The sequence below is a fragment of the Vigna unguiculata genome, chromosome 10 (genome assembly GCF_037176805.1).
Source record: "Vigna unguiculata cultivar grain cowpea cultivar isolate G323 ecotype 2 chromosome 10, ASM3717680v1, whole genome shotgun sequence".
Lineage (NCBI taxonomy): Eukaryota > Viridiplantae > Streptophyta > Magnoliopsida > Fabales > Fabaceae > Vigna > Vigna unguiculata.
In genome coordinates this window covers 44,208,169-44,235,737 of record NC_140801.1, presented here as the reverse complement: position 1 = coordinate 44,235,737, position 27,569 = coordinate 44,208,169, and the positions used below count along the sequence as shown (strand labels likewise).

The 27,569-nt window shown below is 31.5% G+C and overlaps 2 protein-coding genes, 1 non-coding gene and 1 pseudogene across 7 annotated transcripts; 2 read left to right on the top strand and 2 right to left on the bottom strand.

Moving 5' to 3' along the window:
- The first annotated feature begins 3,391 nt into the window (after positions 1 to 3,391).
- FAS4 (RNA helicase family protein) lies at positions 3,392 to 11,629 on the top strand. 2 transcript variants are annotated; one of them, XM_085668023.1, is made up of 13 exons: positions 3,392 to 3,552; positions 4,978 to 5,055; positions 5,150 to 5,222; positions 5,306 to 5,377; positions 5,461 to 5,510; positions 5,603 to 5,663; positions 5,752 to 6,090; positions 6,464 to 6,700; positions 6,797 to 7,012; positions 7,455 to 7,571; positions 7,678 to 8,889; positions 9,314 to 10,844; positions 11,188 to 11,629. In XM_085668023.1, exons 2-12 carry the CDS (start codon positions 5,006 to 5,008, stop codon positions 10,826 to 10,828), a joined length of 3,942 nt encoding a protein of 1,313 aa, XP_085524149.1. In that variant the 5' UTR covers positions 3,392 to 3,552; positions 4,978 to 5,005; the 3' UTR covers positions 10,829 to 10,844; positions 11,188 to 11,629. The 2 variants fall into 2 exon arrangements, with proteins under 2 accessions (XP_085524149.1, XP_027906304.1); XM_028050503.2 differs by lacking the exon at positions 3,392 to 3,552 and adding an exon at positions 3,784 to 4,528.
- Positions 11,630 to 11,858: 229 nt separating this feature from the next.
- TRNAK-CUU (transfer RNA lysine (anticodon CUU)) lies at positions 11,859 to 11,931 on the bottom strand. Its single transcript has one exon. It is a non-coding gene; the product is annotated as a tRNA-Lys (tRNA).
- Positions 11,932 to 12,123: 192 nt separating this feature from the next.
- LOC114165889 (glutathione S-transferase 1-like) lies at positions 12,124 to 15,893 on the bottom strand (annotated as a pseudogene).
- Positions 15,894 to 16,438: 545 nt separating this feature from the next.
- Positions 16,439 to 22,554, top strand: LOC114165887 (Zinc finger (CCCH-type/C3HC4-type RING finger) family protein). 4 transcript variants are annotated; one of them, XM_028050509.2, is made up of 5 exons: positions 18,878 to 19,163; positions 19,920 to 19,991; positions 20,873 to 20,944; positions 21,103 to 21,935; positions 22,215 to 22,554. In XM_028050509.2, exons 3-5 carry the CDS (start codon positions 20,893 to 20,895, stop codon positions 22,314 to 22,316), a joined length of 987 nt encoding a protein of 328 aa, XP_027906310.1. In that variant the 5' UTR covers positions 18,878 to 19,163; positions 19,920 to 19,991; positions 20,873 to 20,892; the 3' UTR covers positions 22,317 to 22,554. The 4 variants fall into 4 exon arrangements, with proteins under 4 accessions (XP_027906309.1, XP_027906308.1, XP_027906310.1 ...); XM_028050508.2 differs by lacking the exons at positions 18,878 to 19,163; positions 19,920 to 19,991 and adding an exon at positions 16,439 to 16,622; XM_028050507.2 differs by lacking the exons at positions 18,878 to 19,163; positions 19,920 to 19,991 and adding an exon at positions 16,446 to 16,852.
- The last annotated feature ends 5,015 nt before the right edge of the window (positions 22,555 to 27,569 follow it).

Sequence of the window (27,569 nt, the reverse complement as noted above, 5' to 3'; positions counted from 1 at the left end):
GAAAAAATGGATTTGGATTGAAAATTTGATCCAATTATTTGGATTTAAAATGGATGTGAATTGGATCATTCAAAAATCAATCCATAACCACCCCTGATGAAAACACACACTAAGGTGACTCAAACACGATACATTTGCATAAACATTTCAAATTTCAACAACTCTAAAAACAAAAACTAACTCACTTAAACTAAACAACATTTTCATTCCATCTCATAAGATTAATTCTTTAAAAAATGAATTTATTTTAAGACTAAAGAAAATGAAAACTTTTATTAGACAAATGCACGTAGAATAGATAAACTTCAAACTCAATGTATACTAAATAAGCATCATATTTATATGCAACAAATTAACTTCAGAAATGAAAAAAAAGTTAAAAAATCACTTGCAATAAAAGTTCTTTAGGTTATACATGCAACTAAAGAATGTCAAAAACACATTTCTTTTGATTCTACATATAACAAAAAAACATTAGATGCACATGCAACAAAACTACTTCTTGTCTCAATTTAAAAGCTTCAAACTCATATGAAGCTCACTAACTTTAAACTCCACAGCAAGGCATGACTTTTTATTAAAATCTTACAAAAATAGATGGATTAAGTTAACTTTCCTTACCTAAAACTTTTTATTCTCTGAAAGTTTTTAGCTTAAGCAAGAAAATAACCTATAATCTTGAAGTTTTAAGGTAAAATTTTTTCAAAGCTTGATTAGTAAATTGATTTCTATATTTAAATAAACATATGATTACTTAATTTTCTTATATTTTATTTTACTCAACTAAATCCCTATATTTTTTAAATAGAATCATTCCTTCTCTTAAATCAACATTAAGGCTATGTTTGCCTGAGAAGATGGATTTAGGGGGGAGTGTGAAGATGAATTTGTGTGAATTTGTGTAGATAAATATGTGTTTTTTTTTAGTGGATTTAGAAAGTAAAGTAAGTGGATTTGAAGATGAATTTTATGAAAGTTAGTAAGTGATTTGAGTAATGTGATAGATTAAAAAACATTATAATAAATAAAATTTAAAAATGACCAAACTACCCTTTTAATAAAAATAAAATTAAATAATTTTTAAATAAATAAAAAATATTAAATTTTAATAATATTTTAATTTTTATTATTAATTATTATATACATATATTATTAATAATAATTATATATATTATTAATTATTATTTTATATATATTTTTATAATTATTAATTATTATATACATATATTATTAGTAATAACTATTATTATTATAGATATAAATATATATTATTATTTTATTATATATATACATAATAAAATAATAAAAATAATAATTATATATAATAAAATAATATTAATAAATAAATAATAATTAATAAAAATAATAATAATGTATAATAACTTATAAAATGCAGTGATGTAATTTGATGAGGATAAATTTGTAAAATCAAATGGCATCCACTCAAATATGTTGCAGGGATAAAATTTTTATGTAATTTTGTAAATCCATCTTATCAATTCAAGGCATTTCTCTTCAAATGAACTTATATAAAATTTTAAATGCATCGTTGCAAATCAGCTGACCATATCTCAATCCAAATACTTCTCTTACTCTTCAATCTTAAATCTTAAACTTTTATATTAAAAAAGTTTAAATATTATAATAATAACTTCTTTTATTAAACTTATTCTAATATTCCTTTTCTAAGACATTCATTTGAAAAAAATTATCTTTTATATATATATATATATATATATATATATATATATATATATATATATATATATATATATATATATATATATATATGCGGAGTATTTGGTGACAGGGCTATGGCCTCCAAAAATTTTGAAATTTTTTTGTTATTGGTATTTTGAATTTTTTTATATTATAGATATTATATTTTATTATAGATATTAAAAAATACATTACAAAAATAATGATGATTAAATCAAATATTTTCTTTATTTTATAAACATAATAATTAATGTTAATAAATAATAAAATATATAATTAAATATAATAAAAAATAAAGAATTAAAAGATTTATTAATATATTTATTATTCTTTTTCATTATGGACTGAGTTTTTGTAATAAATTGTTCTTATCTATTATTTTGTGTTTTCTTTTATTTTTGAAGAGAAAAATATCTACTATTTTTGCTCTTATTTTTTTTCCATTTTCAAGGAAGAAAATAAAAAGGTAATTTTTAATAGTGAAATATTAATTAAATAATTTATTTAATGAACTCTTTTATATTAATTTTTTATTTTATGAACATGGACGAAAAAATAGTGTATTGTGTATTTTTTTTATAACCGGATTTTAATTGTGGTTCCATTATATGTCTTGAGTTTTTCACAAATTCTTTTCATCTCTCATTTTCTTTTGTTTTGTATTTAAAGAGAAAAAGATATATTATTTTTACTCTCATCTCTCAGCTGTTTTCTTTCATCTCCAAGAAATAAAGAAGGTAATTATTTATTATCTCACTTTATAATAAAATAGTTTAATCTTTTATTTAATGAGTTTCTTATATATTCACTTTTTTATTTTATGAACATAAAAAGAAAAATTGTACTGTGTGTTTTTATAACTATATTTTAAGTATGATATTATAATCTTTTAGATATATATAATTTCCTTTTTTTATTATTATACTAAATTTATATTCATTTTTATTATATTAGTGATAATAATTAAATATATATAAATTTTAAATATATTATTTTGATTACCTCAATCATACCGACCAAAATCCGATAATATATATATATATATATATATATATATATATATATATATATATATATATATATTTTGTGTAGATCTCATTCTCATCGGTGGAATCATGTGTTTCAATCATTTTTTTTATAAAAAAAATTAAAAACTTATTATCATAATAATTATTAAAAAAAGTTAATCATAAAAATAAATAATTTTTTACAATTTTGTTGTAAATAGTTTTTATAATGGAAATAGTATTTTTTATTGTTATAGTTAATTTAGTTTAAACAATAATTACTTAAAGAATAAAATGATAAAGATTTGTACATAATAAAAAAAATAGTTAGTTAAAAGGAAGAATATTTTTTTTTTAATGTTCTAAAATATAGATGAAATTTCTCTTATCAAACATAGAATTACATAATATGGAATGAATATTTATTTTATAAAATTAAAATCTATGCTAAATAAATATTTTAAATATTTAAATATTATTTTAAATTAACAATAAATACTTTATATTGTGTTACAAGGATCTCTATTATTATTAAAAGTTAATAAAATTAATTTAGAATTAGAGATAAAAAAACCAATAATCAAGAAAAAAAAAAGAGTGTAAATAATGATAAAATAACGTGGTGTGAAATCATCAAAACGACCTAGTATTTTGTTCAGCGAGTGCTTACCCTATCGGCTACACTCTGGAAGACGTTCAGAATAAAGGTAGTTCTTTCCAGCCCCTCACCGCCGTGTGCCGCCGTCAAACTAAGCTTCTTGCCGCCGCATACCACACCACCAAACTCCGGTGCACGTGACACACTCACACACTCACATCATTGCAGGTTAGCCACACTATTTTCCTGATTTCCGAATTCTGTAGTGATTTGAAATTCCAATAAAAATTGTGGTTCTATTGAAATTACAAGAACTTTTTGATTGCTTGTTAGTTTGATAGACCTAGAAGTAAAGATAGGCTATATTTGCAGTTCTGCTGCTTGATTTCTGAGTAGCCCGTTTAAGAGCAAAAATATATATATATATATATATATATATATATATATATATAAGGTTATCAGACTCGAGAGTCTACGTAGACTCGTGAGAGCTTCGTAGACTCGACTCGTAGACCCGACTCGGAGACTCGTAAGAGTCTACTACACCCTACTTCATATGAAAAAGTGCATATAGTACCATACCAATTCAGAATTTAATCACCACAATTAATGCAAATAGTAAATAATAGTTCAATAATTGTAAAATAACTTAATTTAACAAACATGATTGTTATATAAGTTCAAATTTCAACAAACACACAAGTTAATATGAATCAAAAATCATAAATAACTTCAACTTTTTGACCCCAATCCTCTACTTTTATCATCTACAACATTATCTTGCCAGTCTCACTTCTAGACATTATAAACCAGTCTCAATCAATTAAAAATCAAATAATTTAATTTTTAGAAAACCAGAAATAAAATAAATAAAAAGCAAAACTAGATATATTATATATATATATATACACGTAACAGAACAACAACAAAAGCCAGAGAAAAAAAATGAAATAAAAAAACAAAGAAAGATATATAATATATTATATATGTAATGATCAGTAAAAGTAAAAAAAATGAAATAAAAAACAAAGAAAGATATATTATATACGTATGTCATTAATTCGAAAGAGGGAAAAGAGAAGAAGGGAACAACGACGCCACTGAACCAGCGACCCGACGGAGCTGCCACGCGAGGCGATCAGAGCTGCCGTGCGAGATGATCGGAGCTGCGACGTGAATGACCGGGGCTGAGATTTCGAAATAGGTAAACGTTTTCAAGTTCGATCTTCTCTTCTTCTTCGATTAGGGTTTTCGAGTTGGGTTTCGATCTCTATTTTTGCTTGGATTTTCGATTTGGGGCATTGGGGTTTTGGTTTGGGCTTAAAATCCGAAAGCCAACAACATGTTTTTGTGTCAATTCGTCTCGTTCTTCGAACTCGGTGACTCGCTCTCGAACTCGCGAGTTTGGTACGAGTCGACGGGTTTACTCCGAGTTCATTACGAGTTTGAAAAAAAACGAGTTTATATGCGAGTTAACCCGTGAACACTGTCATGACTCGCAGACTCGTACGGGTGTACGAGTCAACCCGCGAGTTTGATAACCATGTATATATATATATATATATATATATATATATATATATTTTTTTTTTTTAATTTTTTGACGTAATTATCTGTATTAAGTCAAAATGCATGCAATTCCCCTGTGTTTAGGGAAGCACTGGCTTCTGAGAATAGCAAAATGGAAACTTGGGAAAGCTCTGGTGATGTTATTGAAATGAATTCTCAAAGGTAAAATTACTCCTTTTTGTGGAAGCTGCAAAAATGAGGAAACACCATTTTTATATTTCGTTTTAAATGATCTGAATGTTTATCTTTTGGCTAGTCTGGGAGATGGTGATAGTAATGCACTGATTTTGCCTGCAAAGAGGATGAAGAAAAGGAAAGGGAAGGAACAGGTAGAGACAGTTGAACGTGCCATTTTGTTCATTCAATTTTGTATGTTTACAAACATTGTCTGATATAACTTCTGTTTATTTAGGATCATCGAAAAGCTCAATCAAATAAAAAACAGAAATTGAGCAAACCTCAGAAGAGGAAGAAGAAGTTTGAGGTTTGTTGGGTAGACAAAAAGTGAGCGCTTTTCATTCTCTTCTCTTCTGTTATTAGTCTCAGTTTGTTTGGTTGCCTACGTAGGATGACAAGGAGAAACAACGTCTGCAGGAACAAGCTATTAAGACAATGAAGTATGTGAATGACTTATTATTCAGTTACATTTTTTTCTTTAATGTTGTTTTCTGTGGGTCGTTGATAAAACCTTGAAGTAATTCTTTTCCAGCGAGCACACACTTCCAGAGTATGCGTATCATCTTCTACAGTCTTCATGCAATATAAATCGGGTATGTGTTGTTGAAACAGTGGTATATTTATGGTAAAATTAATTAGTGTTGAGACTGTTTGTTTACTGGTGCTGTCATATATTTATAGAATGAGACTATGAAGGAAAAGCGTAGGAGGGCTGTTCATTTGTTGAAAGAAGGATTGAACGTTTCATATAATGGACTGTCTAAGGAACCTGAGATGGACGAGATTCATTCAGCACAGGATGATGAAGTTGAAAAAAATGACATTCAAATTCAACCCATTAAATCAGAAGAAGTCTTAAATACAACTTTAACACCTCTGGAGTCCTCTGAAGAACTACTTCATGGCAATGAAGTTGAAAATTATAAATACGTTTCTGGAAATCTTGCTGACATTTCCATTGACAAACAACTTTATGAAATCAGAAGTTCTCCATTGTCTTGTTCGGTCGATGAAATAAAGGTATAGTACCTAATTAAATTGCAAGTTAGTGTTTGCAAGTTAGTGTGGATAATCAAGGCATAAGATATAATTCAATTGTTTCATTGGACCACTGGAATAATATCCCACATATAACATTTAGGTCTTATATTCATCACTTTACTTTCTTTTTGTGTATGTAAAACTTACACCTGCTTTCAAAATTTTATTTTCTGTTGGTAATTTGGGGAGAAATAATCTTTTACACACACTACACCATGCTTATATACCTGTAAAGTAGTTAGTTAACATCTCATACTTTGTTATTAACTGATGACATGATTTTTGAGATCCCTTTTGTCTTTCATTAATTTGCTTTAATGCTTTTCGGAACTTGTTTGTTAACATGGGACAGGATAGAACAGATGAGAACAATAAGCCCAATGGATTGAGCAACCTTGATTATTCTGCACCAAGGGCTTCAAATGTTCCTACTGTTGTGCATGTGTATAGACCAAGTGAAGTTGAAGACAAAAGAAAAGATTTGCCTATAGTTATGATGGAGCAAGAGATAATGGAAGCTATAAATGACTGTTCAAGTGTTATCATATGTGGAGAAACTGGGTGTGGTAAAACAACTCAAGTTCCTCAGGTGAGTTTGTCTAATGCTTGATTATGTTGATAGCATTCTTCATTTTATTCAGCTTACCTGTTGATTATTTTCTTTTGAATTTTTTTAATTGATCAGTTTCTTTATGAAGCTGGTTACGGTTCAAGTAAGGGTGTCATTGGTGTTACTCAACCTCGTCGAGTGGCTGTTCTTGCTACAGCTAAGCGTGTGGCATATGAGCTTGGTCTTCACTTAGGGAAGGAGGTTGGTTTTCAAGTCAGATATGACAAGAAGATTGGTGAAAATTGTTCTATCAAGTTTATGACGGATGGAATTTTGCTACGAGAAGTTCAGGTTGTTATCCCTACCAACAATTTTTAATATTGAGAAGTGCTTCTATCATAATCACAGGAACGTAGAAACAATTTTGTATTAAGAAACAAGGATTCTTTTATGTTACTTAAAACTTAATACATGATAGGATCTATGAATTTATTATTTACTTTATTGTGTAACACCTTATTCATTCTAAGGCAAATCACTTAAGAACATGTATTCATTTGTGAAATATTTGAGAACATTACTATTTGTATGTGAATGTGAGCACATTTTAGGATGATGCATAATCCATGTCACTTTAGATTGGAAACTGAAAAGTGATTTATTAAAAATTTTCCTGTCATTTGCTATTATTTTTGTATTGTTATGATGACTCCATTCTTTAGTAACACTAAAATAAGTAACAGATTTACAGAATTGTTTGTACTTATGTTGTTTAACCGAATAACTGGTGCAGAATGATATTTTGTTGAGACGTTATTCTGTCATAATTCTTGATGAGGCCCATGAGAGGAGCTTGAACACGGACATTTTGATCGGGATGCTCTCACGTGTAATTAAAACTCGCCAAATGGTTAGCATGAAAGTTCTTTATTTTACAAATGAAATATGCTCTATGTATATTTATTGTGCCTCTGACATTCTGATCAAGATGATCTTTTATTTTGATATGATGACAGATTTATAATGAACAACAGAAGATGATACTTTCAGGGGAAATTATAAGTCCTGAAAAAATTATTTTTCCCTTAAGACTTGTGCTTATGAGTGCCACCTTGCGAGTACAAGACTTCACTTCTGGGAAGTTATTCCAAACTGCTCCACCTGTTATAGAAGTTCCTACTAGGCAATTTCCAGTAACAGTATACTTCTCAAAGAAAACAGAGAAAACAGATTACATTGGAGAAGCATATAAAAAGGTCTTGGCAATTCACAAGAGGTTGCCACCTGGGGGCATACTTGTGTTTGTTACTGGGCAAAGGGAAGTAGAGGACTTGTGTAGGAAATTACGGAAAGCATCAAAGGAGTTTATCAAGAAAAAAGTTGAAGGATCTGTGCAAACTGATAGCACTGTGATCAATGAAAAAAAGTCTGATGAGGGAGTAAATATTAGAGAGATTAATGAAGCATTTGAGGTTCATGGAACTTCATCCTTCCAGCAAACTGATAGATTTAGTAGTTATGATGAAGATGAGGATAATGCAAATGAGAATGAATCTGATTTTTCTTATGACACTGAAACAGAGAGTGAACTGGAATTTGATGATGATAATCTTGTGCTTCCAGAGAACAATAGTAATATTGTGAATGCCTTGGGACAGGCAGGAAGTCTTGCTTCACTAAAGGCTGCTTTTGAAAAATTGTCTGGGCAGGCCACATCAAGCTCCTCAAATGAAGAGAAGACATTTTCTGCGAACATAGAAGGTAATTTGGACCAATCAAAAGCTCTCAGCGAGAAAAGAACTAAAGAAAATTGCAGTACTCCAGGTGCGCTCTGTGTTCTACCTTTGTATGCCATGCTTCCTGCAGCAGCTCAACTTCGTGTATTTGAAAAAGTTGGGGAGGGAGAGCGGCTTGTAGTTGTTGCTACAAATGTTGCTGAAACATCTTTAACTATCCCCGGGATAAAGTATGTGGTTGATACTGGAAGAGAAAAGGTGAAGAATTATGACCCCTCTAATGGCATGGAGACATACGAAATACAATGGATAAGTAAGGCATCTGCTGCACAGCGTGCAGGCAGATCTGGAAGAACTGGTCCTGGACACTGTTACCGTCTCTATTCTTCTGCAGCCTTTAATAATGAATTTCCTGAGCACTCTCCTGCCGAAGTTGAGAAAGTACCTGTTCATGGTGTTGTCCTTCTCTTGAAATCCATGCATATTAAAAAGGTAGGTTAAGTGTATTACTTTATCCGTTGAGTTTTCATTGTATTTGCTTTTTTAAAGTCGGGTAGTATCATTAGAAGATATGATACGAAGTAGTTCGTTATGTACTCCTTTCAGATAGCTTGACTATTTATCATGGGCTGAGTGAGGAAATGGAATCCTCATAAGCCAAATGGTCTTATGCAACATATATCATTAAGAAGATTGCATTCATTTGGATTGTTGTTGTTTGGCTCTAAAACATTGTAATCTCAAAATTTGTCCTGCGTTGTCAATTTTGTTCTATATCGTAAAATTTATCAAGTTTTACAAATGGCTATGTTATTTATTCATTTCCCACCAGGTGAAATTGGATTTTCCTTTCTTTTTCTATTCTGTTTTTCAGTTTGAGGTATTTTTTTAATCATTAATTTTGCTTCTCATCCAGGTTGCAAATTTCCCATTTCCTACATCTCTTAAAGCTGCTTCTTTGCTTGAAGCTGAAAATTGCTTGAAATCTCTTGAAGCACTTGATAGCAAGGATGAACTTACAACCTTGGGAAAAGCCATGGCACATTATCCATTGAGTCCTCGTCATTCTAGAATGCTCCTCACTGTTGTTAAAAATACAAGACAGGAGCTTAAATGTAATTTAAATTTGCTTTTGGCATATGCTGTTGCAGCTGCTGCGGCATTGAGCTTGTCAAATCCTTTTATAATGCAATATGAAGATGATAACAGCAGAGATTCAAAGATGTCTGAGAAATCTGGAATGGGAGATGGTGAGCGAGACTTTGATAAAAAGGGAAAGTCAAGAAGAAAGAAACTAAAAGAAACGGCAAAAGTTGCACGAGAAAAATTTCGAGTTGTCACTAGTGATGCCCTCACCATAGCTTATGCTTTACAGTGTTTTGAACATTCACAGAAATCAGTAGAATTCTGTGATGACTATGCTTTGCATTTCAAAACCATGGATGAAATGTCCAAACTTCGACAACAGCTACTTAAACTGGTCTTTTATCAGGTTGATAAAGGTGGTCTTGAAGAAGAGTACTCATGGATCCATGGAACTTTAGAGGATGTTGAATGTGCTTGGCAGGTTTCTTCTGAAAAATATCCACTTTCTCTTGTTGAGGAAAGACTCATCTGTGAAGCAATATGTGCTGGCTGGGCGGATAGGGTTGCTAAACGTATTACATCTTTTTCTAGGGTCTTCGATGGGGAGAAAACATCTCGTGCCTTAAGGTATCAATCATGCATGGTTGATGAAAGTGTTTTACTTCATCGTTGGTCATCACTTTCTACTGTAGGCCCTGAGTATTTGGTTTACAATGAACTATTAGAGACCAAAAGACCAAATAAAGAAGGGATAAGTACCATGAGAGCATATATGCATGGAGCAACAAGTGTAGAGCCAGCTTGGCTTGTTGAGCATGCTAAGTCCTCATGCGTCTTCTCAGCTCCCCTGAAGGATCCTAGATCTTACTATGATGCCCAGACTGACCAAGTAAAATGTTGGGTAACCCCAGCCTTTGGCCGTTTCTCTTGGAAGCTTCCAATGCATTCATTGCCCATTAGCAATGATGAAGATCGGGTGCAAGTGTTTGCCTATGCTTTGCTTGAAGGCCAGGTGTGTCCCTGTTTAAAATCTGTTCGAAAATATATGTCGGCTCCCCCTGAAAGTATCATGAAGAAAGAAGCATTTGGTCAGAAAAGGGTGGGAAATCTTTTAAGCAAGTTAAAAAGCAGGCTGATTGATAGCTCTGCTGTGCTAAGAATGGTGTGGAAGGAGAATCCTAGGGAACTATTTGCAGAAATTTTGGATTGGTTTCAGCATAGTTTTCACAAGCACTTTGAAGAGTTATGGCTACAAATGCATAACGAATTGCTCATGGGGACACAAAAAGGCCCTCAGCATAAAAGTTCTAGGAAAAAGAAAGTAAAATCTAAAGGGCTATCATAATTGCTCAACATTGAAGGTAAAATGTGCATTTATTCAATTGTTTGTGTAATCCAAGTTACTATGTACTTCCTATATCAAGTGTAATTTTGCCAAATCTGTTACATATATGTTTTTCTTGTTTACAGTAGCATTGGAAGATTAAAAATATAATTTGAGAAATTTCATGAAGAATTTAGAAGATTAAAAAAATATTTTGAGAAATTTCATGAAGAATTTGATATATAATTTTGGGAGGAGGACCAACATGTTTGGCTGTTGTGAATGTGTTTGGGTGAGAGGTTGAGTTGTTTTAGTGTCTGGATTGCATCCTCAATCTATCATATCAATTTATTTATTTTTATTTTGGTTGCATTCGGCAGGAAAAGAATGCATCTCAGTTTTAGCCACAACATTGGTGAACAAGAAAATGGTGGGCAGCTCCATCAACTACCTCAGCACACTAATTGCAGTAGCATGGTCAAGCACATGGCTGGACTAATTTGCACAAGTGATGCTTCAGAAATACTGATATTCTTTCATCCTCTTTGACATGCTTTTGTGGAAGTCGTATAGTTTCGCTGAGAAAATGTTAGAAATTACGTTAGTGAAATTGTAGGGATTTAATGTGTGCTTCATTAGTCATGTATCATGCTGAATTTATTGGCTAACAATTTTGTAGTGAGTTTTAGTTGCTAATGTGCCAAATTTGAAGTTTGGTGAAGCAAAGAGTTTAGGCTAGTTTTGAACAGTCCTTGAGCATTGTCCTTAGATATACACTTTTTAAGAAGTTATTTTACACTCCAAGTTCAGCTTATTTTCAAATTTGATTCCAGCTTCTTGTTTGCAGCTTCCTAGTGCGTAATTTATAAAAATAATAAAAAGGTCATTGAAAGTTTTGATGTGTATATTTTCTTGGACTATATATCCTTTAACCTCACATTAAATTGTTATTTAACTTCTCGTTGCATTTGTATAAATAACTCTTCCCCATTTTTCAGATTAAGTGTATAAGAGTTAAAAAAAGTTAAAAATCTAAAAGTGTCAAAATTTTCGCCCACCGTGGGGCTCGAACCCACGACCACAAGGTTAAGAGCCTTGCGCTCTACCAACTGAGCTAGACGGGCTTATAAAAGTTTGCCGTTTTAGAACTTAATATAGCTTTATTTACTGAATATATGATGAATATACTATCATACATACACAGCTAACTTTAATGGGAATACTTCATGGTCTTAATTAACGTAAGAATAAGTTAAATATTACACATGTATTCACTTTAAAAAGAGTTAAATATTAAATTATATTACACATTCATATAAAATGTTAGCAACATTATTTTTTTATATCTTTGTTGAGTCTTTAAATAGTTCTGCATAACCAAAAATCTAAATGTATTTTTAATATTGAGCTTGACATAGTGATCTATTTGAAATACCAAAATATTCAATCGCTGGTTTTGAGGGGACATAATAATACACACTAGTTAAGTATAACCATAATGCTGTCAAATGCTTATGAAGGAAACCCAGTTTTAACTTTCAACTGATGAAGCTGTTGTGGGGCAGACACAACTAGGCCTTGTGACAACCATTTAATTTGCATGGTAACTCCAAAACCAAAACAACATAGAAATTTCAGATGCTCAAGTAGTCGAGGGTTGTGAATGATGTTGTCTTTGGTGAGATGATGCTTGAAACTCTGGCAAAGCTTTGTATGTTTCATACAACCTACTCAGGGTAGGGAATTTGGACTGCAAAAACTCACAAAAATTGTAAAATGTTCATAATATGCAGAAGTGAAGAAAAGAGATGAGAAGAATTCTATATCCACTCTCAACCACTCAGGCTTGTGTACCAATATTTGTATATAATGAAACAAAAATATATTGAGAAATTGTAAGAACTATACTTGACCATATCAACACCAAACCTCTCAACTGACTGTTCTATGTCTGCTACCAAAAATACATCAGCCTGCATAATACAGTGTTTTCTTTGTTATATATATAGGCCTTTCTAGGGTTGGAAGTATAAGTTCAAAATAACACAAAATTTCACTGTTTCCAGCAAGATCATCACATTGTTCATTTGAGCATAGGAAACACTTTAAGTGAAAAAGATGAACATGAAAGTTTCATACAACCCACCATAACAGTTAAAAGGTAAAATTGGAGGGGAGATTTTTCTGCCAGACTGTGAGGAAAATGTAAAGAAAGTTCCATTTCCAATTTTTCCTTTCTCCATTCAATAAATAGACATCAAGAAATGTTTCAGGAATTGACATTGACCACACACAACAAGGAACAGATTCAAAATAAGGCTTCAAATCATGTTGAAGAAAACCATTATAGTAAGTAAAAAGAGAAAGAAGGCTTTAGCACAACCAGTTTATACCATACAGATACGTTCCCTGAGGCATATGTTGCAGCAAAATCCTTCAGTAGCTTTTCAAGAGCTGGACATAGTCCAAGTGAAAGTAAGAGAACTGAATAGATATAGAAAAAGTTGAGAAGGAAATAATAGTATAGAATATGCTTACCTGAGAAACCTTTGTTAATGGTAAATTGGGCCCATGGTTTTGATTCTGCACCAAACTTTTTCTCCATATCTTTCTGTAGAAAAATGTGTGTAAAAAATCCAAAATATTAGAGCATTATGGAATCCAATGATTTCAGATCAAATAATCAGAATGAATGTACCAGAAGAGAAAGCATGTGAAGAGGCTGTATACTGGAGTGAACAATACTTGCAACCTGTAAAATAATATAATAATCATCAGATAGTAGCCAAGCTATAGAAAGATTGTGTAACACATGATCTAGCTCCTTCTCATACATGAGTTTTAGTCTCATACTTAGCTGTATTAGATTTTTGTTACTTTTTTTTAAAGGATTTCACAAATATGTGTTGATCAATTATAAGAGTATAAGCATTATCAAATATTTGGAAACCTCTATGATGTTTAAGCATAAGAATTCACAACAAGATTTGCTTTTTCTCACTGAATTCCTTCACAAGATACCAAACCAGTAGGGTTATCAGTTAGAATCAATCTTGATTCAACACATTCACGTTAGAAATACAAATCAATCATCTTGAATTTTACCTGAAGATTGAGAGCTCTGAGCTGTGGACCAACTTGCAACAGTGGCTTCTGAGTATATTTTTCCTCCAAATGCTATCCATAAAGGTAAAAGTGAAAACACACAAAGTGGCAATTTGAATAACAGAATACCAAACCTAATCAGTGAGATGAATGATTGAAAAGATAGATACTTGAGCTTAAAAAAGTTAGTAGTTTTTCAGGTGGAATTGGGTAGAGAGTATTCAATATTTTCAGTGTCTATAGCATTAGACTTACCAGAATTATTGCATAAGAGTCTAAAACTACTATATTATCATCAACTAATACTGGAACATAGTGCAGAGGGTTCAATCTCTCGAATTATGAAATTTAAGCAGAAATGGAATTTTTTCAGTCAAACAAAATTTTCTAACCACTATTGAGTTTGGTTGGTAAAGCACTACATTTATTATTGAGCTCTGTATTCACCTGGACTGTACTACTGTCCTTTTTCTTGGTCTATTTCTTTGTACTCATGGAATTCCTAGTCATATCAGATCAAAAGAAAACAAAATCAATCACGAAACTAAAATTTTTGTTCTTGAGTCCAATCCAACTGAATAAAAAGAAGCAATGTTGTTATGAAGTTATTCTATCAAAATGGAACAAAACTAATTCAATTGGTGCGTTTGGTGTTCACCCATTAGAACTGGAGTTTTACTTTACTCTTCTTGATTTGATATTTAATGAAACCTTCATTAAACAGATTATTGAAAATCTGATTGAACAACAGTACCTAAAGCTCTGTGTCATAAAAAAAAGGGGTGAGGAAGGAACCTTTGAGGCATAAAGCAAAGCGGGTACGCCATGAGCAAGAGCTATAGCAGTAAGAATAGAGCTGGAGATTGGATGAAAATGGTGCATTTTTCTGCAGTGCAGGCAAGTTCAATAACAATAATTCAATTCAATTCATTCCAAAATTGAAAACATGACAGTGTTAGTGTTTGATGAAAACAAAGAACACAAATCAAAGAAGAATTACCCGGTTATCTAGGTCCATGTCTGATTCAGATGCTAAACCTATGTATCACTTACTTGTCTTATGTTTTCCCTAACAGTGTTTACATTTCAACCAATTTGTTCTTTATGAAGGAGACAACAAGCTAGTTTAATTATATTTTTGAAGACACAAATGCAAAAGTATTAATTCAATTCGGGTTTCCTAGATTTTAGAGAGAAATGATACTTTGATCAAGTTTTGTCTGATAAACTTTGAAAAAAAAATCATTTTTGATAAAAAAAAATCTTAAAACTATTATTTTGTTTTTTAACTTCCATAAAAAAATAAAAAATTACTCTCAATTTTGTCAATAAAATGTTTGTGTGTGCTATGTAACTACCAAACAATGCGTGGTGGTTAAGTTAAGTGGTAAACGCAGTACATGATGTTGAATACAAACAATTACACTATCCTGGCCATCATATCTAAAGATTTAAAACAGATCAAAACTGATAAATCAGAAAATTTTGGAAAACAGATGACTAAATGTGTTATATAAACTAACTTGTTCAACGTAATAATCTTGTAACAAAATGAACTGATCAATGCCTTCTGTTGTTAGTTTATTAATAAACCCAACATATTTTATTCCACTTAAATGTCTCAAATATATATACAAATGCAGTTAAACAACTAGATCATGCGACTTACTCAAATTTCAAACACAAATTAAATGTATTATAATGACATGCATCCTTATTCTCAACGGAACTATTACGATATTTGACATCCTTATTCGTTATAAATGTCATGAAACACTGACCAAGTTCCTCAAAACTGAAATTGACCATACCAAAAATCAATCATACATAGCATACAACATCACTGAAACCAATACTATACAACTACATGACATAAATGAAAGAACACGACATAATGAAAAACATAAATCAAACTACGAACTCTTAAAAAGAGTGCCAAAGTTTAAAGATCAATCAAAAACAATTTATGTATCAAACGCAATACAACTTTTTTCATAAATATAATATATACCTTCCTACAAATACAATTTAATATTAACATTTATCCATAAAATCTATATACATAACTAATGACACAATCCATATGAAAAAATTTGTATAAATACATTAAATGACCATGGAAAAAAAAATGGAAATATAGAACTTCATCATCGATGTCTAAGAATATCAATATCAAACTCATGAAGCTTTGTTCACTGTATTCATGGTGCTCCACCACACTTGTTCACAGCAAAAAAATAAATCTCTGTCTCTGTCGTGACTTGGTTCCATTTTTAGGGTTAGTTATATGTTTTACTTTTGAATTTATTCCTCCACAATATCTGTCCTAAATTTACGAACCCCATTGGTGATTATTTTTCTTCTTCGTGCAAAGACTGATGTTGCTTTACTTCTCATCCTCTTTTTTTTTTTCGATTTTGTTCTCTTTAATTCAAAGTTGACATTTACGGTGCTTTTTCGTTTATTGTGTGGTCAATGGTTAATGGTCATACAGGAATATACAAAAAGCTTGGGGGTGCAGAAAGAAATCTTGGAGGAGTAGTAAGAAAGCCCCAAACTTTAAAAAAATTTCTTAACCCTTCACCCAAGTTCAAAAGAAAGCTCACATTCCCCAACTGCCACCGGTGGAGTTCGACAGCGACACACGGTGGTTTAGGCGGCGGTAATAGCGACGACGATCGAGTGGTAGAAGAAGAAAATCGTTGACGAGGTTAGCGTTTCTTTCGACTACTTTAGCCATATTTGCCTTCTGTTTATCAATCGACAACACCGATCATTTGTTTCACTATTTGGGGTTTTGTGGTTTGGGAGTGTTGTGTGATTCAGTGAAAACAGTCGAAGCTATTCTTGTCTACATGTATGAGGTCGGTTACCAAAACGGAAGATGTCTTGAAAACTTGAAGACTGTTTGTTGAGTTCTTGTGAAACTCTGAAAATCAGGTTTTGATCTTCTTTTTTTTGTGATACTGTAAAAGCCATTTTGTATGCCTGGGTGGGGCATCTTTCTCAGTCGCTGTTTGGTTGACTTTTAGAGCTCTTCAATCGTAAAATCTTACTGTTGAAACTTCTATTCCTGCTTACTCTTGACTACCATATACTAACTTTATGAAATTTCTATTTTTTTATTCTAACCTTCTTTTAAGCATTTGAGTCCAACCAAGTATGAATGTGCTTACATTGATTTATTGGTTGAACGTACGACAGGAGATTGATCAGGAGTATGTGAGCAAGCGTGTTTATTTTGTTGTTTTTGTCAGTGGGTTTATGCTTATACTATTGGGTGGATTCTATGTTTTTGCTGTATTGATTTTAAGCTTGGGTTGAGAAAGGATTATAATACGTCTTTTGGGTTTTTTCTGTATTACACTGTTGCAAACTGTGTTAGTTGCAGTTGTGTAGACGCTAGAGAGTAGAGAGCTCATTGTTCCTTTATGTGCCAAGAATGGCTTAGCCTCCAATACACTAATAGGTAACCTCAAAGGACACTCAAAATTCATATCATGAGGATGGGGGCATGTGAATTTAGTACAATCACAGCTCCACAAATCACACCTAACGCTGTATTTGTGTGGGGACCTGGGAATCTGTCGTGTCTCTCTAACTCACCAAGTGCTGAAGCAGAAGATAGTGTCTTTAGCTAAAAGAAAATTCAGCACCTTCCGTCGTCTTGATGCCATTTTTTTCTAGCTTGCCTTAGTTCATCTATAATTGGATTCCTTTTACATCTTACTTCATCTTGTATCTGTTACACACATTTTAAAGCAATGATCCACTCATTCACTGATGTGCTAGATATGAACTAAACTTTAATTACCGTTTTCTGGAAGATCTTTTACACCAAAACTACAGCGAAAGACAAAAAAAAAATTAACTTTATATACAAATTATCAGTAGAAGCCTTTCAAGTATAACTACTAGTTAAATTTTTATTTGTCTTTGGGAACACCATTTTTTTATCAAGGGAAGTACTAGTTTATTTATTATACCAGTCTACAAAGTTTAAAATTTTCATACAACTCTTTCAAACTAGTTTAATCCCTTATCATCATAAAAAAAAAAAAAAAAAAAAAAAAAACTTGTTTTAGTGGTTTGTGACATGGTAAGTATGATTCTAGCTGGGATGCTTCAAAATTTGAATTTTTGTTTAGACTAACTGTCATGAGCAACATAAACAAACATAAGGGTCATCTGGAGTGGCTATAAGAATCTTATGCACATGTTGAATGTGGATCAGAAGATGGGAGCAGAAAGATTGTGAGCCTACATGCACTCACCTACTAAATGATAAATCCCTACCCCCTACCCTTGTTTCTTTCCACTGCCCTCCATTCAATCAACTTATTATAAAATTGAATCAGATCAAATGAAAGAGACTTCTACAGCTATAAACAAGTATACACAATTATCTGGTTACAGAAAAAAAAAAGCTTAATGTTGTTAGTGTGCATTCATTATTTTCCTCATAAAGTGAAGTTATTATATTGTTTACATCAAGGTTATCAGACTCGAGAGTCTACGTAGACTCGTGAGAGCTTCGTAGACTCGACTCGTAGACCCAACTCGGAGACTCGTAAGAGTCTACTACACCCTACTTCATATGAAAAAGTGCATATAGTACCATACCAATTCAGAATTTAATCACCACATCACCACAATTAATGCAAATAGTAAATAATAGTTCAATAATTGTAAAATAACTTAATTTAACAAACATGATTGTTATATAAGTTCAAATTTCAACAAACACACAAGTTAATATGAATCAAAAATCATAAATAACTTCAACTTTTTGACCCCAATCCTCTACTTTTATCATCTACAACATTATCTTGCCAGTCTCACTTCCAGACATTATAAACCAGTCTCAATCAATTAAAAATCAAATAATTTAATTTTTAGAAAACCAAAAATAAAATAAATAAAAAGCAAAACTAGATATATTATATATATATATACACGTAACAGAACAACAACAAAAGCCAGAGAAAAAAAATGAAATAAAAAAACAAAGAAAGATATATAATATATTATATATGTAATGATCAGTAAAAGTAAAAAAAATGAAATAAAAAACAAAGAAAGATATATTATATACGTATGTCATTAATTCGAAAGAGGGAAAAGAGAAGAAGGGAACAACGACGCCACTGAACCAGCGACCCGACGGAGCTGCCACGCGAGGCGATCAGAGCTGCCGTGCGAGATGATCGGAGCTGCGACGTGAATGACCGGGGCTGAGATTTCGAAATAGGTAAACGTTTTCAAGTTCGATCTTCTCTTCTTCTTCGATTAGGGTTTTCGAGTTGGGTTTCGATCTCTATTTTTGCTTGGATTTTCGATTTGGGGCATTGGGGTTTTGGTTTGGGCTTAAAATCCGAAAGCCAACAACATGTTTTTGTGTCAATTCGTCTCGTTCTTCGAACTCGGTGACTCGCTCTCGAACTCGCGAGTTTGGTACGAGTCGACGAGTTTACTCCGAGTTCATTACGAGTTTGAAAAAAAACGAGTTTATATGCGAGTTAACCCGTGAACACTGTCATGACTCGCAGACTCGTACGGGTGTACGAGTCAACCCGCGAGTTTGATAACCATGGTTTACATAGTTTATATACAGAGGAATGTAAAAGAATAATAAATGGTATAACTTTGAAAGCATATTCTATCTGGTCTGAAGTGATTTTGTTTTACTTTATTCATTATATTCTTCTTCACTAATTCATAGGGTAGGCTCCTGTTTGGTGAAAATTTTAACGTAGGAGTTGCTTGATCAGTTTGTCCATGTTCTATAAATGGTTATCAGGTGTGTTTACCAGTAAAATGAATAGTGTGATGGTTGTAACAATCAATTAGGTATATGCCTAGCTATATTCAACACGTAAGAGATGACTATGATGTAGGTTGTACATGACGGATCCAACAACAGGACACAGCACATATGAATTATGATGATGATGACCTTCCTCATCACAAGCCCTCTAAGTTGAAAAATTGTTCTTTTAAATGGCAGAGAATGAACTCAAATTTATGCACCTGCTGAACTAAGGCAAGCTAGAAAAAAATGGCACCAAGACCAAGGAAGGTGCGGAATTTTCTTTTAGCTAACGACACTATCCTCTTTTAATTTATTCTTTTCTAGAAAAGAATAAGGAGATGAGGATGAGGCCCTGTATATCTTCATTCTGGAAAGGAGTTGGTAATGAATGGGGTGAGATGAAAGTGGCTAGGTTTTTAGGATGGTGGATTAAAGTAGAATCATTGTAAAAAGAAACATTTTATGTTTGACTGTGATTTGAATGAGATTTTATCTGCGCGAGTGAGATGGGTAATTAAAGTGAGTGGAAGGGTATGTCCTTTTGAAAGTAGTATTAAGATGTCCTTTTGAAAGTTTTCCCATTTGGATTCCCAAGTTGGTCAGCCAGTTAGTTGTCAGCCGGTTAGTTTCAAGCAAAACTCTTAGTTGTGATAGAAAGAACACTTGAGACTGAGACTTTAAAATATATGAGTAGTGGACAACAGTACCACTCTCCTCCTCTTCTATTTATAATGAAGCAAGTACATATGAAAAGACTACTCTAAGATACTAGGCATGATTACATGTAACAGTAGATACGGCAGTAGGTAGTTTCCCACACTCAACACCCTACACATAGGGTTAATGATACAATAGGTAATAATTCTAACACTCCCCCTCAAGCTGGAGCATACAAATTGTATGAACCAAGCTTGGAACAAATGAACTCAATCCGAGGTCCCCTTAATGACTTGGTCAACACATCTTAGAGTAGTCTTTTCATATGTACTTGCTTCATTATAAATAGAAGAGGAGGAGAGTGGTACTGTTGTCCACTACTCATATATTTTAAAGTCCAGTCTCAAGTGGTTATACAATTTGTAAATAGAGATTCATAAATATGATATAGTCTTATTCCTAATTAGAATCTGGATGTTTATCTGTGTCAGGTGCATAAATCATTCTGATTATGGAAGATGACCAACCTGCCAAGTCTACTGAAAAACAGCAACCTGAACAAGGTATGTCCGATTATTTTATCTATAATTTGTTAAAATCTGCCTCTGCATTGGACCTAAATGTCCAATCTTGCTTGGTTTTTGTTCATTTGATCAGAGTTTGTTAGTTGTTATTTATTAGTGCACTGTTGTATTATTTGATATGTTTTGTTTTCTTTCAGTTTGTAGTTTTTTCAGAAAACCGATAAATAAAAAGAATATAAGGAAGCGGACTATTGATGATGAGGACAATGAGGAGGACTCAAACAAAGAAACTTCTCTGTTGCATATTCAAAAGAAAACCTTAAAGCCTGACAACAAGTTGTTCTTTTCCACGGGCTCGTCAAAAAGTTCTGTATCTGCTGAACCAAGTGAAGAGTCTGGAAAACCAGTCTTTCAGTTTGAGTCTTCAAAAGAGATTCAAGTTCAACATGATAGCAAAGCAACAGCAACTCTAGAGACTGAGACTGAGTTTTCGAGAGATGCTCGTGCCATCCGTGAAAGAGCTCTCAAGCAAGCATCAGAGAGTCTGAAAGGGAAAAGTGCAAGGCCTGAGGATGAAAAATTATATAAGGGGATGAACAGTTACAAAGACTACAAGGCTGGCTTCCGTAGAGAACAAACCATTGCTAGTGAAAAAGCTGGTGGAGCACATGGTCCTCTGAGGGCTTCGGCGCATATTAGAGTTTCAGCAAGGTTTGATTATCAGCCTGACATATGTAAGGACTATAAGGAAACTGGTTATTGTGGATATGGCGACTCATGTAAGTTTATGCATGATCGAGGGGATTACAAGTCTGGGTGGCAGTTGGAGAAGGAATGGGATGAAGCTGAGAAAGCAAGGAAGATGAGATTGGCTGCAGGTGAAGACGCAGACGTGGTGGAGGGTGCCAATTTGAGTGATGAAGATGACGAGGATTCATTACCTTTTGCATGTTTCATCTGCAGAAACCCCTTTGTGGATCCTGTTGTAACCAAGTGCAAGCACTACTTCTGCGAGCATTGTGCATTGAAGGTATATATTTATAGTTATTCAATGTTGTGCATCTGATGAAATAGTTATAATTAAGATTTTATGTTTCTCATTTTAGTGTGATACATTCGGTTGCAGTTGTTATAGGACTACTGATTTTATGTTCCCCTGCTTGGTTAAACGTTTATTTTCTGAAAGAATTGATTGATTAATCAGACATACTACTGATGAATACTCTTTTTGTTCCTTTAGATTTGTGACATAAACACTAAATATCTTGCCATTTAGTTATGTCTAACTTTGTGTTTGTTTTATTTACAGCATCATGCAAAGAATAAGAAGTGTTTTGTCTGCAACCAGCCAACACTAGGCATTTTTAATGTTGCTCATGAGATACGCAGGAAGGTGGCCGAGGATAAATAGATATTCTCTGTTGAATTCATGGATCTCTTTCCTCTAAGGAACTTTTCTTAACCTCCCATTTTATTTTCGTATTAAGAAGCGATTATATGTAATGAGCTGAAAACAGAGGTTTAGACAGTGGTTAGGTATTTTTCATTTTGTTGTATTTCTTTCACATATAGATCTCAGAATATTGACTTTTAGATACATTTACCCATTTGTATATAGTAACTCAGTTGTGCATACTGAGTTCTTTTCATTCCTTTAGTTTGTTTCTAAATTATTTGTTTGTCGTGAGTAAAGTACCTTTCGGAATTTGCATATAATAATGCATAATATTAGTGATTACCCTTAGAAGAAATTTGTGCAAAGGTACTGTTATTTGTTTAATTTTAAAACGACTATCAGATTTAGAATCTGCTTCGAAATGGGCCGAGTTTGCAATTCTTTTTGCACTCTCGTAATTTTTATGCAAGCCTTATTGAGTGGTTAAATGACACCAATACACTTAATGTATAATATATATATATATATATATATATATATATATATATATATATACACACACAAACACACTAGCGTAAACACCGTGTTATCGCGTCTGTGTATACGTATTTGTTGAATATGCATGATATTATATTAATTGATGATATTGTAATGTTATTAAGTTAATAAACAAAATAAAATTATATTTATAAAAAATAAAATGAAATGTACGGAAAAAAATATAAAAAAATAACTGTTGATGAATGAATAGGAAAGAAGAAAAAGATAAAAGATAAATAAATAGTTTTATAAAAATTTGTAAAAGTAACAGTTAATTTTTAAAAATTTAACAAATAAAGTTGAAAATTTTTAGTGAGTTCTTATTATATCTTTATGATGAGTAACTATTCGGATGATATGTTTTCTGCAAAACCAGCTTTTAGGTTTCTTATAAAATTAGTGTAATTTTTTAACAAAATTACCAATATAGCCATATTTTTAAAATATTGCCTCCAGAGTTCAATTTATCGTACATGTTGTGCACATACATTAACAATGTAAAATATTTTATTAATGATTTACACTGATACAGTAGAGATTTTTTGGGCCTAAAGTGTTTCCCATCCAGACCTAATTTCATAAAGGCCCACATTTGACCTAAATCAGATTCGAAAACCAGCCCAGATTGTGTATTTACAGAAAATAAGAAAACAAAAATTTATTAGCGGAAAGCCTTCTCTTTTTATCAGAGCCAGGTTTCGATCCTGGGACCTGTGGGTTATGGGCCCACCACGCTTCCGCTGCGCCACTCTGATTTGTTGATATTTACATGCAACTTAGCTTCTAGTATTATACAGATTAATTATTAGAATAAAATAAAAAATAATTTATCACCTTTTTTTTAATGTTTTAGCTATATATGTAAAACTTAAAACTTATATCCCTTCAAATTAAAATATTAGTCATTCTTTAATATTTTTAATAATAGTTATATTCTATACACCAATATTTCAATTTGTATCATGTATCCGTGTCCGATACATATATGTATCCGATATTATAGGATATTTTATCGATACTTACCAATAAAGCATCTAATATATAAAATAGTAATACTTTTATGATGACAATAGTTTATAATTTTTTAATGTTGACAACATTTAATACATATGATTTTAATTGCAATTCACACAATAACAATTATATATTTATCATATTTTTAAGAATTGTTTGACACTTTTCAATATACATATATTACGTATCATATCCTATTATTTTTAAAATAAATGTATTAGCATATCGAATACATATCATATCCGATATGTATCCATGCATCATAGATTATATTTATTATAAAAAGAATATCAATATTTATGCATCATAGGTTATATTTATTATAAATATCAATATTTTTAATTAATATAGTACTTTTTATATTGTTACAAATCTTATATCCAACTAATATTTTCGTCCATTATATAAAACTTAAATATATAATTTTTTTTTTTAAGATATTCATATCTCCTCTTTTTTTTATTACTGAGAGTAGTCTCTTTTTTTCAACCATGACATTTTGAATTTGTGCTTTAGCCATGACAGAAAATGAGTTTTGCCATGGACGATATCTTATGTTAACATAAAAGTGTATTATAAAATGGCAAAATTTTATTAATTATAAAATTATAAAGTCATTAAACTACAAAATAACTTGGTGATGAGTGAGCAATGTGAAATAATAAGATAATAGATACATCATCTAATTAACAATCACGTCATTCAATTAAAAAAAATGACTCAATTATAAAATAAAATCTGTTTGTATTCTCCGTAAACTATAAAATTTTAATAAAAACTCATAAAAGTTCTCACATTTATTTTATTAGGAAGTTATATATTTTTAACCTAATTTTTTGTTCTCTACCCTTTATTCTGCATCTCCACTTCATTTACTTCATTGTCATAGTTTTTTAAAAGTTTTTTCCTCTTCTGTTATGTAAATTTATTTTGCAATGGTTATTTTGAAAAGTTTTCACATTGTACAAACTGTAACATTTTTCAAAAATTAATACATTTTTTATGATCTAATATGAAGATATTTTTAGACACGGAATTGTATTATAAATTACATAATTCAGATACAATTTTCACATTTGAATTCTACAATCTGTTAGTCAAAGTTGTTTTGTATATAACATTTTGGATTATAGAATCTGGGAGGTTTCTAGATTGCACAATTTCAAAAGTAAATTCAAAATCGTAAATTATATAAAAACCTCAAGTTCTTAACTCTCTCGGTGACTTTTCAAACCTTTGTTTAGGTTTTATGATTTTAGTATGTAAAATTAAAATTCGTTTAAGTTTAAAATGTTGATACATTTTTTGGTTGTAAAAATTTAAAAATAATTGAATATAGTCTGTTTAATTTAATAATGTTTAACTTAATAATTTAAAAAAAAAATTTACGTGATAAATAGTATTTTAAATTAATATTTGAGCTCTTTAACGTGTATATCTTGCAATATAGACTTATTTTATATTAGTCCTATTTTATTCATTGTGATCCTTCAACACCAATAGAATGTTTGTAGGCTTCATCCTATTCTTTATCATATTAATAAACATGAACATTTATAAAAGTTGTGAGTATGATTTCTATATACTAACTTGACAACTTATTTTTCATCATTATTTAATGATTTTTTCTATTGTCAAAATTCACAATCACATTTTATAGTTCCACCAACAAATACCTTTAATTTTTTTTATCACCGATATTTATGGTCTTTTATGTATCTTAACAACATATTTGTATTAGGTTCTCTTTTGTTATTAGACGTACCTAACTTTAATATTTCAATGAAAACTTCAAATTTATAGGCAATCTTCATATTCATTTAATAGGTCATCTCACATAGTAAATAATTAAAAAGAAAATCATTCAACATATAATCAGTAGCGGATCTTCAGATAAAAAAAATACTGGACAAATGTAGGGACAACATGAGTGACAAATGTAGGGAGCCATTTGCAAAAAAGTGGGGAGTTGCATTGAAGATTTTGTACAAATACTGGACAATTATGTAATTATGAGACAATATGTTCAATGTAGTTAATATGAATGACAAAAATGACATTGTAGTCCTCATGAAGAACAAAAAAATCTGTTGGACCCAATCTTAACAAAATAAAAAGACAGCAGGAGTCACACACATGTGGGGAACCATGTGCAAATAAGTGGGGAGTTACGTTAAGATTTTTGTACAAATACTGGACAATTCTGTATTTATGAGACAACATGTTCAATGTATCTAAGGTTGGTTATAAAAATCACTTTTTAATCCTTATGAAAAACAAAATAGTTTGTTCGACTCAGTCTTAACAGTCATGTTGTATGTACAAGTTAAAAATTTATACATGTTATGTTCTATACAATTAAGATAATTGTCTAGTATTTGTATTAAAATCTCAAAGCAACTCCCCACTTCTTTGCCACATGTTAATGATTCCTTCTGTCATTTTTTTTATTAAGACTAGATCTAATAAACTTTTTTGTTCTTCATGAAGACTACAATGTCATTTTTGTGGCCCATATTAGGTACATTGAACATGTCTCGTAAATATAGAATTGTCCAGTATTTGTACAAAAAATTTAACATAACTCCCCACTTATTTGCACATGGTTCCCCACATGTGAGTCCTGCTGTCTTTTTATTTTGTTAAGATTAGGTCCAACAAATTTTTTTGTTCTTCATGAGGACTACAATGTCATTTTTGTCATCCATATTAACTACATTGAACAAATTGTCTCATAATTACATAATTGACCAATATTTGTACAAAATCTTCAATGCAACTCCCCACTTTTTTGCACATGACTCCCCACATTTGTGACTCTTGCTGTCATATTTTTTTCCATTAAGATTGGATTCAACAAACTCTTTTTTTTTTCATGAAGACTGCAATGTCACTTTTTTGGTTCATATTATATACATTGAACATGTCGTCTCATACTTACATAATTGTTTAGTATTTGTATTAAAATCCCAACACAACTCTCCACTTCTTTGCACATGGTTCCCCACATGTTTATGATTCCCTCTGTCATATTTTTTTTCGTTAAGACTGGGTCCAACAAACTTTTTTGTTTTTCATGTAGACTGCAATGTCATTTTTGTGGTCCATATTAGGAACATTGAACATGTTGTTTCATAAATACATAATTGTCCAGTATTTGTACAAAAAACTCAACGTAACTCCCCACTTATTTGCACATAGTTTCCCACATTTGTGTGACTTCTGCTGTTATATTTTTTTTCGTTAAGATTGGGTCCAATGAAGCTTTTTGTTCTTCATGAGGATTGCAATGTGATTTTTGTGGTTGACATTAGGTATATTAAAGTTGTTGTCTCATATTTACATGATTGTCTAGTATTTGTACAAAAACCTCAATGCACCTCCCTACTTATTTGCACATGACTCCCCACATGTCAGTGACTCCCGCTGTCATATTTTTTTCATTAAGATTGGGTCTAATAGACTTTTTAGTTCTTCATGAGGACTTCAATGTCATTTTATGGTTCATATTAGGTACATTGAACATGATGTCTCATACTTGCAGAGCTGTTCAGTATTTGTACAAAAACTCCAATGCAACTCCCCACCCATTTGCACATAGATCCCCCATATTGTGTGATTCCTGCTGTCATATTTTTTTCCGTTAAGAGTGGTTCTAGTGTCGTCATCTTCAACTCAAAAAAAAAAACCTAAATCCTAAATGATATCTACACC